At 63.2% G+C, this 13,487-nt stretch overlaps 1 protein-coding gene across 1 annotated transcript; it reads left to right on the top strand.

The window, feature by feature from the left end:
• The first annotated feature begins 54 nt into the window (after positions 1–54).
• DCST1 (DC-STAMP domain containing 1) lies at positions 55–12,617 on the top strand. The gene is made up of 16 exons (XM_074938995.1): positions 55–91; positions 209–331; positions 786–860; positions 1,640–1,768; positions 5,359–5,498; positions 6,077–6,254; positions 6,437–6,580; positions 7,507–7,628; positions 7,915–8,072; positions 8,492–8,591; positions 9,050–9,145; positions 9,323–9,449; positions 10,401–10,517; positions 10,861–11,003; positions 11,660–11,773; positions 12,369–12,617. Exons 1-16 carry the CDS (start codon positions 55–57, stop codon positions 12,615–12,617), a joined length of 2,052 nt encoding a protein of 683 aa, XP_074795096.1.
• The last annotated feature ends 870 nt before the right edge of the window (positions 12,618–13,487 follow it).

Raw genomic sequence — 13,487 nt, 5'->3', positions numbered from 1 at the left:
TGGCGGGCGCAGGGGGTCCTGGAGCCACAGCGAGGGGAGGAGAGCACAGCTGGCATGGGGAGACCGAGGCGGCAGAAACCGCCCAATACAAGTGAGACCCCCCCCTCGGGGACCCTGGCCTGGGCCCCAGCCCCTTCAAGCCCAGCGCCCTCTTACGCCCCCCGTGGCGCCTTGGGGAGGCCCGGCATTACCCCTTCTCTCCCCGCAGCCCTGAAGCGAGCCGTGGGCCTGCTGCCCTCCAGCTGTGCCCGCTTCCTCTGGAGCCAGCCCGACCAGTTCCGCCTCAGCAAGTTCTTCCTGGGTGCGGGCGTCGGGGGCTTCCTGGCCCTCGGTGAGTCCCTCCCGGCCGGCCCCTGTCGGGGGGCTGGGGAGGCCTTCGGGGGTGTTAGTGCCCAGGCGGGGGTCCCTGCTGCGGGGGTGAGCGGGTGGGGTGGACACATGGGGGGCTGCTTGGGAGCCTGTGATGGGGGCCAGTAATGCCAGGGCATTGGTGGCAACAGGGATGTTGGGGTGTCTGGGGGCGCTGGGGTATCGGGGGGATATTGGGGTGGGGGTCACCCCAGTTTAGCCACATCAGCCTCCAACCCCATTTTGTTAAATTGGGGCCATTGCCTTGTGCTGCCCAGGCTGTGGCCTTCCTGCAGCCGGCCTGAGCGCTCCCCCCTCCCCCCCGATGGGCAGCTGGGGGGCGGGGTGTGTGTGGGGCTGGAGGGAGGGATGTGTGGGCAGGGAAGGGCCCGAGGGGCTCAGGACAGCTCCCACATTCCGGCTTCTTGGCTGTCCAGGCCTCTCCCAGCTCCTCATCTTCCCCATGAGCATCGACGAGGGTCACAAGATAAAGCTGATGTACGGGCTGGCAGGTGGGTGCCCAGGGGGTCGGTGCCACATGGTGGGAAGGTGCCCAGGAGAGGGGGTGCCCCATGGTTGGTGGGTGCTCAGGAGAGGGGGTGCCCCCTGGTGGGAGGGTGAGCGGGTGGGGTGGACACATGGGGGGCTGCTTGGGAGCCTGTGATGGGGGCCAGTAATGCCAGGGCATTGGTGGCAACAGGGATGTTGGGGTGTCTGGGGGCGCTGGGGTATCGGGGGGATATTGGGGTGGGGGTCACCCCAGTTTAGCCACATCAGCCTCCAACCCCATTTTGTTAAATTGGGGCCATTGCCTTGTGCTGCCCAGGCTGTGGCCTTCCTGCAGCCGGCCTGAGCGCTCCCCCCTCCCCCCCGATGGGCAGCTGGGGGGCGGGGTGTGTGTGGGGCTGGAGGGAGGGATGTGTGGGCAGGGAAGGGCCCGAGGGGCTCAGGACAGCTCCCACATTCCGGCTTCTTGGCTGTCCAGGCCTCTCCCAGCTCCTCATCTTCCCCATGAGCATCGACGAGGGTCACAAGATAAAGCTGATGTACGGGCTGGCAGGTGGGTGCCCAGGGGGTCGGTGCCACATGGTGGGAAGGTGCCCAGGAGAGGGGGTGCCCCATGGTTGGTGGGTGCTCAGGAGAGGGGGTGCCCCCTGGTGGGAGGGTGCCCATGGAAGGGGAGCAGTACCTGTGTCCTGTGGGTGGGGGGCGGGTTGGCCTCACCGGTGCTCAGCTGGGCCGCAGGCTGTGGGGAGAAGCCACCAGCTGTCTCAGCCCCCTTCCCCTGCAGGTGTCAGCGCCCTGGGCTGGGGCATCTCCCCGCACTTCCGCTGTGCCAGCCTCCTGGTCGTCCCCAAGTTCCTGGGCAAGGAGGGGCGGCTCTACCTGCTCACCTACGTCCTGGCTGCCGTCTATGATGGTAAGGAGCCGGGGTGAGGCTGGAGATAGGCGGGGGCAGCGACCCCCTCACCGGGCACCTGGTGTGACCCCTGCTCCCCACAACTGAGAGCATTAATTCAGGACAAATTCCCTAGAGCAGGGCAGTCACAGCCCAAAGCTGGGGTCTCTTGCACACCAAACCAGCCAGACAGAGAGGACTTCGGTCTCACCCCACTGGCTAACCACATGTCACACAAGCAAATTCCCTCAGACATTCCAGTTTCCCCACCAGAGCCCCTCGTTATGGGGACAGATGGTTATGAAAACCAATACCCCAATAAAAGAAAAAGGTTCCCTCGATCCCAAAGGACCAAGCCCCAGACCCCGGTCAATATACAAATCGGATCTTACCCACGAATCACGCTGTTGTCAGTCCTTTACAATCTAAAATCTCTAGGGTTATTCATCAAAAGAAAGAGCGGGAGATGAGAGCTAGAACTGGTTCAGTGGAATCAGCGACACACAGCATTGGCAGAGTTCTTGGTTCAGGCCTGCAGCAGGGATGGAATAAGCTGCAGGTTCAAATCAAGTCTCTGGAGAACATCCCCAGCTGGGATGGGTCCTTCAGTCCTTGGTTCAGAGCTTCCCGTTTGCAGGCAAGTCCCTCCAGAGGCCAGAAGCAGGATTGAAGACCAGATGGAGGAGCTGCCGCAGCTTTTCAAAGTCTCTTGCAGTGCAGCTTCTCTTTCTTTGTCCGAAGGACAAGTTGCCCAGCCCATGGCCTGGAAAACCCCAGAGTCCTGTCCATAGGCAGGGCCCTGCCTACCTGGCTGAGTCCCCAGGCGTGTCTGCCTTCTCTCAGTGGGTCACCTGTATCGCTGATGGTCCTTAATGGGCCATCCAGCAGGCCAGACAGAGCTGACCCCATCCTGTCTGGGGTGTGTGACGCAGCAGGGAGGGGGAGTGTTGACCTGGGAATGTGGCAGAGGAGTTTCAATGGAAGACCTGAGAGCCTGTAACCCGAGCAGGGAGGGGGAGGGAGAGGTGACACCTCTGCTGGGGAATGTGGACAGAGGCTGCAGGAGGGAGCCTGGTAAGCGGGGGGGGGGGGGGGGTTAGTTTCAGTTTGGTGCTGGGTGGAGGAACGCAGGGAACCCCAGGGCTGGGGTCTAAGCTCCCTGCTCCCCCAGAAGGACTTGACTGAGGGGTCCTGGTTGTACCCACAAGCTCTGTTTTGGACTGTGTTCCTGTGGTCCAACAAACCTTCTGTTTGACTGGCTGGCTGAGAGTCACGGTGAATCCCAGGAAGAGGGGTGCAGGGCCTGGACTCCCCCACACTCCGTGACAGGTGTCCCCCAGAAGCCTAGCACAAGTTTGAACTACAGACAGTACAGAGCCAATACCGATAACTTTAAATATAAAAATGATACATGCACCCAGACAGCATAATCCTAACCAGCCAACCATGACCTTAGAATCATAGAATCATAGAATATCAGGGTTGGAAGGGACCTCAGGAGGTCATCTAGTCCAACCCCCTGCTCAAAGCAGGACCAATCCCCAATTAAATCATCCCAGCCAGGGCTTTGTCAAGCCTGACCTTAAAAACTTCTAAGGAAGGAGATTCTACCACCTCCCTAGGTAACGCATTCCAGTGTTTCACCACCCTCCTAGTGAAAAAGTTTTTCCTAATATCCAATCTAAACCTCCCCCATTGCAACTTGAGACCATTACTCCTTGTCCTGTCATCTTCTACCACTGAGAATAGTCTAGAACCATCCTCTTTGGAACCACCTCTCAGGTAGTTGAAAGCAGCTATCAAATCCCCCCTCATTCTTCTCTTCTGCAGACTAAACAATCCCAGTTCCCTCAGCCTCTCCTCAGAAGTCATGTGTTCCAGACCCCTAATCATTTTTGTTGCCCTTCGCTGGACTCTCTCCAATTTATCCACATCCTTCTTGTAGTGTGGGGCCCAAAACTGGACACAGTACTCCAGATGAGGCCCCACCAATGTCGAATAGAGGGGAACGATCACGTCCCTCGATCTGCTGGCAATGCCCCTACTTATACATCCCAAAATGCCATTGGCCTTCTTGGCAACAAGGGCACACTGTTGACTCATATCCAGCTTCTCGTCCACTGTCACCCCTAGGTCCTTTTCCGCAGAACTGCTGCCTAGCCATTCGGTCCCTAGTCTGTAGTGGTGCATGGGATTCTTCCGTCCTAAGTGCAGGACCCTGCACTTATCCTTATTGAACCTCATCAGGTTTCTTTTGGCCCAATCCTCCAATTTGTCTAGGTCCCTCTGTATCCTATCCCTCCCCTCCAGCGTATCTACCACTCCTCCCAGTTTAGTATCATCCGCAAATTTGCTAAGAGTGCAATCCACACTATCCTCCAGATCATTTATGAAGATATTGAACAAAACCGGCCCCAGGACCGACCCCTGGGGCACTCCACTTGACACCGGCTGCCAACTAGACATGGAGCCATTGATCACTACCCGTTGAGCCCGACAATCTAGCCAGCTTTCTACCCACCTTATGGTGCATTCATCCAGCCCATACTTCCTTAACTTGCTGACAAGAATACTGTGGGAGACCGTGTCAAAAGCTTTGCTAAAGTCAAGAAACAATACATCCACTGCTTTCCCTTCATCCACAGAACCAGTAATCTCATCATAGAAGGCGATTAGATTAGTCAGGCATGACCTTCCCTTGGTGAATCCATGCTGACTGTTCCTGATCACTTTACTCTCGTCTAAGTGCTTCAGAATTGATTCCTTGAGGACCTGCTCCATGATTTTTCCGGGGACTGAGGTGAGGCTGACTGGCCTGTAGTTCCCAGGATCCTCCTTCTTCCCTTCCTTAAAGATTGGCACTACATTAGCCTTTTTCCAGTCGTCCGGGACTTCCCCCGTTCGCCATGAGTTTTCAAAGATAATGGCCAAGGGCTCTGCAATCACAGCCGCCAATTCCTTTAGCACTCTCGGATGCAACTCGTCCGGCCCCATGGACTTGTGCACGTCCAGCTTTTCTAAATAGTCCCTAACCACCTCTATCTCCACAGAGGGCTGGCCATCTACTCCCCATGATGTGATGCCCAGCGCAGCAGTCTGGGAGCTGACCTTGTTAGTGAAGACAGAGGCAAAAAAAGCATTGAGCACATTAGCTTTTTCCACATCCTCTGTCACTAGGTTGCCTCCCTCATTCAGTAAGGGGCCCACACTTTCCTTGGCTTTCTTCTTGTTGCCAACATACCTGAAGAAACCCTTCTTGTTACTCTTAACATCTCTTGCTAGCTACCTTGTCTTAGACACCTTATTTGACCCCCTTTATACAAGATTTGATGCCACTATAGGACCTTGGTTGCAACAATGATCTATATGGTCCCAGTTTGTGTCAATAACATCACCCCCCCCACTGCACCCTCACCTGGGTACCTGGGGGTGACCCCCACTCCCCACTGCGCCCTCACTCAGGGTATGGTGAGGGGGGTTGCGTTCTCACCCCATCTCAGCCCGGGCTGCCAGGTGGTTCTGGTGCAGGGTGGGGGCTGCCAGGTGGTTCTGGCCCCAGGCCTTGCCCTGGCGCGGGGAGGCTGTGACCTGGCCGCACGGCCCATCCCCAGGCCCCATCGCCAACATGCGGCACAACCTGGACGAGGTGATCCACTCCGTGGGCTGCACCGTGGAGCTGCAGATCAACCACAGCCGGCAGATCTGGAGGGTGTCCACGGCCCCCCTGCGCGCCATGCTGCGAGACTTGGTGGTGAGGAGCAGGGAGCATGGGCGGGAGCCTGGCCGGGATGGGCAATGAGGAGCTGGGGTCAGGGAGGGCACAGGGCAGCCTGGCTGGGGGGTGTGTGCAGTGGAGGGAGTGTGGGGGGGTCGGGGGTTTGGCCTGGAGCACTGGGGAGCCTGGCTAGGTAGGACACAGAGACACTGGGGAGCCTGGCTGGGGGAGGGGTGCAGGGACACTGGGGAGCCTGGCTTGGGGGAGGGGCGCAGGGACACCGGGGAGCCTGGCTGGGGGAGGGGCGCAGGGACACTGGGGAGCCCGGCTTGGGGGAGGGCACAGAGCACTGGGGAGCCTGGCTAGGTAGGACACAGAAACACTGGGGAGCCTGGCTGGGGGAGGGGCGCAGGGACACTGGGGAGCCTGGCCAGGGGGTGCTGAGCACTGGGGAGCCCAGCTGGGCGGGCAGAGGAGCTGGGCGGTTGGGGATGGGCACTGGAGTAAGGGCTGCACATGGTGGTGGAGCCTGGGGGTCCCCCACTCAGCCCAGGGCAGGGTATCGCCCCCCCCATTTGCAGACCCGCCCCCCATGAGCACCTTTTCCCCAGCAGAGGGGCGGGCGGACACTCAATGCGGAGACCCGGAACATCTCGCAGGCTTTCGCAGGGCTGAACAAGCAGGTGGCCAGTGAGGCGGGGTACGGCGTGAGGCGCCCGCGCCGGGCACAGGGGCGCCGTGCCCCCAGCACACAGCAGATGTACGAGCAGAAAACCAAACTGCGCTGCAAATGTGAGTGTGCCCAGGCCGCGTGGGGGCGGGGGGCCCAGGGCCAGGCGGCCCGTGGTGGGGAGGGGGCCAAGGCAGGGCCAGGCTGCACCAGGCAGGGCTGCGGCTCCGCTCTCTGGGTGGGGCTGAGCCGGGGGCTGCGCTGGGCCGTGGCGAGACGCCCCAGTGACCTGCTCCCTCCCCAGACGTAGTTGACGAGGCCATCAGGCGCTGCCAGGCCTGGTTCGATGCCAAGCACAAGGCCTGTCTGCGGAGCATCGCTGTGCCCCTCATCAGCCACCTGCTCTGCCTACCCATGAAGTTCAAGTTCCTCTGCCACGTGGTGCAGGGTGAGTCTCCAGGGAGCCCCTGTGCTGGGGGCAGCTTTGGGGGAGGGGAGGGGGCCAGAGGGTGACCCCATGGTGGAGGAGCTGGGAGCCCCGGGCTGGGGAGAGCAGGGCTGCTGCATGCCCAGGTCCAGGGACGTAGGGGGCGTGGCGGGGAGGGTGAGATCCCCTCATTCCATTGCCCCCCCCATGCTGGGGCCCTCTCCCATGCAGGGCCCCGGTGCTGCCAGACCCCGGCAGAGCATCCAGCTCAGAGCCCAGAAGAGCCAGGAAGCCCCCCCACCGTCTTTAGCAGCCCTGAGCACCCCAGGTAGGAGGGACAGGTGGGGCTGTGTGTGACAAAGCAGGACTGTTCTTAATGTTTCCTCTGAATAGTGTGGGGGTGCCTCAGTTTCCCCTAGGCAGTTCTTAAGTATCTAGGGGGTGGGGTAAGGGTGTATGTCGTTGCAGAGCCCTAGAGGGCAGGTGTGTGCAGGGGTCTGGACACAGGGAATGGCCGACACTCTGTTTCCTGGCAACTGATGGCCTGGGCCCTTCCCCCCTGTGAGGTGAGAGCTAACGGGCTGGAGAACAAAGGAATCCGGTGACCTCCTGGCCCGGGAAAGGGACAAAGCCCAGAGGAGTGGGGGCTGGAGAGGGTTTCAGTTTGGGGCTGGCTGGCCTCCCCCTCCAGCCCCAAATGCCTCTGGCCATTCTCTGTGTCCAGACCCCTGCACACCCCTGCCCTCTAGGGCTCTGCAACGATCATACACCCTTACCCCACCACCTAGATACTTAAGAACTGCCTAGGGGAAACTGAGGCACCCCCACACTATTCAGAGGGAACATTAAGAACAGTCCTGCTTCGTCACACTGTGGCAGGATGGGGGCAGGTGGGGCGCTCCCCACTCCATGCAGATCACTTCACAACCCCCCCCCCCCCCCCGCAGTGATGTACCCGTGGTGCAGGGACAAGATCCCCGTGGAGGGGAACTTCGGCCAGACCTACGACAAGGTGAACAGCTCCGTGGTCGGCATCAGCCAGGACTTCAGCGCCCAGCTGGTCGTCAAGGTGTGAATGCCCCTCCCCCACCCTAGGGTGTGACCCCCGCCCCTCCCCCCAAGATGTGACCCCCACTACCTCCCTCACCACTCTAGGCAGAACGAGTGCCCCCCCTGCAGCGTAACATCTTCCCCACCTCCCGGGTGTGAGCCCGACCTTGCCCCCCAGCCTGGCCCCGATGGAGCGTAGCACCCCCCTTACAGAGTGCCCCCGGAAGTGAACTGCCCAGCCCCCACGCCTGCTGGGGCCCTGGGGAGGGCTGCACCCCCCCACTGACGGGCTCTCTGCCCCCCAGCATGAGCCCCAGGACACACTGGTGGGCGCAAACGTGTCCCGGGAGCGGCTCACCGAGGAGGTGACCTCGCACGTGCGTCAGCAGAGCGCCCGGCTGGGCCAGACCATCTCCGTGCTGCGCTTGCTGCTCTCCTGCACCTTCCTCTTCATCTTCATCGCGTGAGCTCGGCCACCCGGCCCGGGTGCATGGGGCGGGCCCCGAGCCCCCACTCCCACACGCCCTGGGGGACGTTATGGGAGGCAGGTTGGCCTAGCAGGTAGAGTGCGGCCTGGGACTCTGGAGACTGGGCTTCTAGTCCCGCCTTGGCCACTGGGTGACCTGGGGCAAGTCCTGTCCCGACTCCGTGCCTCAGTTTCCCCATGTGTAAAACAGAGACTGGGATCCTGTCCTTATAAAGCCCGTTGCGGGCTGTGGATGAGCTGTGTGAGCCCTGGGGCTTGTGCGGACTCTGGGACCAGGCCTCCCCTGGCAGCAAGGGGTGGGGCTTTGTGCCCCATGTGCCTGTCTGTCAGTGCCCAGCATGGGGGGTGGGGCTCAGTGGGGCCCCAGGTCTCAGCTCCCCCCACTCGTCTCCCAGCGCTTTCTCCTACACAAACCACTACCAGCAGGACATCCGCTTCGACAACCTCTACGTCACCGCCTACTTCCGCCAGCTCGACGCCCGGCGCTGGAAGCAGGTGAGGCACCTGGCCGGCTTGGGGGGGGCACGGGGAGCCGTGGGCGGGGATCGGTGGGCTCGGGGATAGGGTCCCAGGCAGAGAGTCCACCAATTGTCCTGCACTCTGTGGCTGTTCCGGTGAATGCCCCTGGCCAGGAGATGGAGTGAGGGCCCTCAGGAGGGGCGGGCCCTGGGTGCCCCCAGGAGGGGTGGGGTGAGGGCCCCCAGGAGGGGCGGGGTGAGGGCCCCCGGGAGGGGCAGGCCCTGGGTGCCCCCAGGAGGGGTGGGGTGAGGGCCCCTGGGAGGGGCAGGCCCTGGGTGCCCCCAGGAGGGGTGGGGTGAGGGCCCCTGGGCGGGGCAGGCCCTGGATGCCCCCAGGAGGGGCGGGGTGAGGGCCCCTGGGCGGGGCAGGCCCTGGATGCCCCCAGGAGGGGCGGGGTGAGGGCGCTGGGTGCCAGCCCCGCTTTGTCTCTCCAGAAGAAGCGCACGTTGCTGCCCCTGCGCCGGGCCGAGGTCTCCGGTGTGATCTTCCCGTGCAGGCCGGCCGTGCAGCCGCCCGAGCTGAAGAGCCTGGTGAGTGGGGGCCGGGGGCCCACGCTGGCACAGGGTGTTCCTGGCTGCCCGGCAGCATCACTCCCGTGGGACTGGCGCTGACCGAGCATCGCGCGGCGTGCTTTGGGGGGCACGGGGCTGGGGTTGCGGGACGTTTGGTGGGCCGGGGGGAGGCTGTAACGCACCCCTCCCCCCTAGATGCTGGAGCTGATGGAGTGCATCCCCCCACTGCTCTTCCTGCTGCTGGCCTGGGGCCTGGACCACGTGCTCTACACCATGCTCAGCGTTATCCGGCACCATTCCTTCGTGCAGTACTCCTTCCGCAGTGAGTGCCTGCCCAGGCAGCTGCCCGCCCCCGGCACCCCAGCCCCAGGGCACCGTCCCCAGAGGGGGCAGTGCCCCCAGACCCATGGTGCCATCTCTGGATGGTGGCCTCCCTTCAGCAGCGGCAAGTGCCTTTCACAACATCTGGCAGGGGGTGTCACGGAGTCCCCGGGTGATGCTCTGGAGCTGCTCCCCATGAAGCCAGGCAGGACTCTGGGGAAGTCTCCTCTCTGGGAGCAGCCTGTCTGCAGGACACACAGCTCACCCGGCTTCCACCTTCCTGGGTCTGACCTCGGAGCATTCAGCATCCCCTGCCCCTCCGTGCACTTCCCACAGCGAGTCCGCTCAGGTGGGGAAGCCAGAGGGTCCTGCCCCCCAACTCCGCAGTCAGACGTGACTTTCAGCCAGCCAGTAAAACAGAAGGTTTATTAGACGACAGGAACATGGTCTAACACAGAGCTTGTAGGTGTAGAGACCAGGACCCCTCAGTCAGGTCCATCTTTGGGGGTAGGGAGCCCAGGCCCCGGTTCTGGGCCTCCCTCCATTTCCCCAGCTGGCTCTAAACTGAAAGTCCCTCCAGCCCCTCTTCTGGCCTTTGTCTCTCTCCCGGGGAAGGAGGCCACCTGATCTCAGTAGCCAGGAGACAGGGTGTCGGCCATTCTCTGTGCAGACACCATCACACTGGCCCTCTAGGGCTCTGCAACAGTCACACCCCCTGATCCCACCACCTAGAGACTTAAGAACTGCATAGGGGAAACTGAGGCACTCACACAGTATTTGGAGAAAACATTAAGAAGAGTCCCATTTCATCACAGGGGGCACCTGCACTCCAGCCCCACAGGCAGGGCTCGTCAACTCCCCTCCCTGCCTTCTCTAGGCCCCTACAGACCCCCACCTGCGTGTGTCCCCCAGCGTCCCTCTCTTCATGACCCCATCTCTCCACCTGCTGCAGGCAGCCACCACCTGGAGGTGCGGGTCGGGGGCCACTCCCTGCTGGCCCGGCTTCTCCGAAGCACCATTGGTGCCTTGAACACGTCCTCCGAGATGGCACTGGAGTCGACTAACCTGGGTGAGGGCGGGAGATGGACACCCCTCCCCCACATGGAGGGTGCCCTCCCCCAGACATGGGGATCCTGCGGGTGCAGGCTCCCGCGGCCTGGCCCATCTCTGCCCAGCTGCGGGGCTGCTGCCCAGGCCAAGCCCAGCTGCTGTCCACGGCCTTGGGCATCTGTGCCCTGCTCCCCCTCCCCTCAGGAAATTCACTGGGGGCCTCCCGAGTGAGACCCCAGGGCAGCGCCCCCTCCCCTTCTCAGAGCTCTGGCTGCTCCAGGGGTGGGGGCGGGGAATGGGACGAGGGGAACATGGAGCCGAGGCCTCACCCTGTCTGTCTGTCTGTCCGACCCCCCCCGCAGCCTGCCTTCCGCAGCCCCAGGCCATGACACAGAGCGACTACCTGGCCAGCTGCCTGCCCCTGGGGGCCCTGGTGCTGCTGTGCCTGGGGCAGGTGTATGCCTACCGTCTGCGTCACACCATTGCTGCCTTCTATTTCCCCAAGGTGAGGCCCCTGCCTCCCCCCGAGACCCCCCCGACCCATCCCCTGCCCCGAGAGCCCCCCACTGACCTCTCCCCCCATGACTCCTCCCTCCCCTCTATCCCCAACACCCCCCTATGTTTCTATTTCCCCAAGGTGAGGCCCCTGCCTCCCCCAGCCCCCTCCCCTGCCCCCGAGACCCCCCCCGACCCACCCCCTGCCCCGAGAGCCTCCCACTGACCTCTCCCCCCATGACTCCTCCCTCCCCTCTATCCCCAACACCCCCTATGTTTCTATTTCCCCAAGGTGAGGCCCCTGCCTCCCACGGCCCCCTCCCCTGCCCCCGAGACCCCCCCACTGACCCGCCCCCTGCCCTGAGAGCCCCCCACTGACCTCTCCCCCCCATGACTCCTCCCTCCCCTCTATCCCCAACACCCCCCTATGTTTCCCCTGTTCCTCCCTCTCCCCTCTGGTCCCTCCACACCCCCCTCCCTCCTGTCTCTCTTAATCGGGCCCAGGTGGGTTCCAGCCAGGGTCCCCTGCCTGGCCTGGGGGCTGAGACCCCACTCTCCCCTGACTCCTGGGGGGCGGGGTCACCCCCAGATCCCAGGGGAGTGGAGCGGGGGGGGGGGCTCTGTCGCCCTGCCCCCGCTGCCCCTCAGGCTCTGCCCTCCGGCCAGCGGGAGAAGAAGCGGGTTCTCTTCCTGTACAACGAGCTGCTACACAAGCGCCAGGCCTTTGTCCGGCTGCAGGGGAGACGCATCGCCCGGCATGCCCGGCGGCACCAGGCTTTCGTGAGTGCAGGCGTCGGGCTGGGCAGGGCACGGGGATGACAGGGGACAGGGATGGCCCTGCAGTCCCCACATATGCACACACCTCTGCCTGCCCCGGCAGCTCACCAACGGCCTTGCACGCCCAGGGCAACACGCCCCTCTGTGCGCCTGTGGAGAGAGCAGCCACACTCACACCTGATGGGCACGCCCCTTTGCACACTTGTGCACATACTCACACATGCTTGGGGGAGCCATTGCACACACCCTCTGCACACCTGTGCACACGCTCGCCTGCCTGTGGGAGATGTCCCACGCCCATTGCCACAGGTGGATGGCCACCCCGCCCCCCACAGCCCTCCCCAGCTCACGGTACTCATGCTTCTCCCCCACTCTGTCTGCCGTCGTGGATTCCAGGGCAGGGCTTCCCCTGCTCACGGCAGCTGGGGCCCAAGGCTCCCACTCTGACCCCACAGCCGGGACAAGATCCTGGGCTGGGCTGTGGGGAGGATGCCAAGCAAAAGCCCCAGGCCCCAGGGAACCTGCCTCTCCCAGTCCCTGGGGAGAAGGACCCGCTGCCCACCCCCACTTAGAGCCCCTGGCCTTGTCCCTTCTGCAGGAGAAACCCCTGCTGGAGCGTTTCTACCTCTGGTGCCCGCGTCTGCGCCGCTGTCTACGCCGGTACTGTGTGCTGTGCGGCTCGCCTGAGAGCCGCACCTCCCCGCAGTGCCCCACGCCCACCTGCGGCACCACGTACTGCCAGCCCTGCTGGAGGGACATGGGGCAGATCTGCTTCGCCTGCACCCCTGGCCACACGCCCCTGTCTGGAGACAGCAGCAGCGAGGAGCAGATGACATATGCGGACTGAGGCGTGGGGGGCCAGTGGGAGGTTCCTCCCCAGGACGGGGCTCCTGGCTCATTAAACAGACGCTGCTCTTGGCCTTGGCGGCTGCTCCTGTGCTGGTGAAAACGTCTCTGTCTCATGTCCCCCTCGAGCAGCTGGTGCACAGACAGGATAACAGCCTGCTACTCCTGCCGGCTGAGGGAGTTAGTCCTTTAGCTCCAGGGGAGGAGGCCTGTGCTAGTGTCCCGGGTTCAAACCCTGCTGGCAGCCTGTGGTCAGGGCAGTCCCGGGGAGCTGGTGTTTGCAGTGCAGGGGCTGATCCTCAACTCTCCCCTTCCACCTTTGGTGTCCCAGCCCATTGCCCCACCCCTCAATGCCCATGAGCCAGCGAGAGCAGCTGAGAGCCAGCACCACTGAGGCCAGAGTTTTGTATGACTCAGCTCCAGGACGTGTGGACCCAGCTCCTCATTCAAAGGCTGCCCCCACCCCTCTAAGCTGGAGACCCCTGGCTCCCAACCCATCGGGGTCGTCCTGAAGCCTTGACAGCAGGAAAAGCTTCTCCTGTTAGCCCCTTCCTCCTGGGGGGGCGGGGGAAGGGACAGAGTGGGGACACAGGGGGAGATTTGGGGGCACAGGGGCTGGGGAGTGAGCAGGGCAGAGGGATCAGAGGGGTGGGGAGTGGGGCAGAGGGTGTTTGGGGGCAGGGGTGGGGAGCAGGGCAGTTGAGGGGCAGGGGGTGGTTGGGGGCAGGGCAGTTGGGGGCGGACGATGCCCAGCTCCCCGGGGGCCGGGCGGACGGGCGGGGGCGGAGCTCGCTGGGCGTAGCCCCGAGCCCTGGCAGGGCCGGCCGGGAAGTTCCCCTCCCCGGCCGAGCGGGCGCTGCCAGGCCCGGCC

This window comes from Natator depressus, chromosome 24 (assembly GCF_965152275.1).
Source record: "Natator depressus isolate rNatDep1 chromosome 24, rNatDep2.hap1, whole genome shotgun sequence".
NCBI classification, from domain to species: domain Eukaryota; kingdom Metazoa; phylum Chordata; order Testudines; family Cheloniidae; genus Natator; species Natator depressus.
This window is presented reverse-complemented; position numbering and strand designations above follow the sequence as displayed.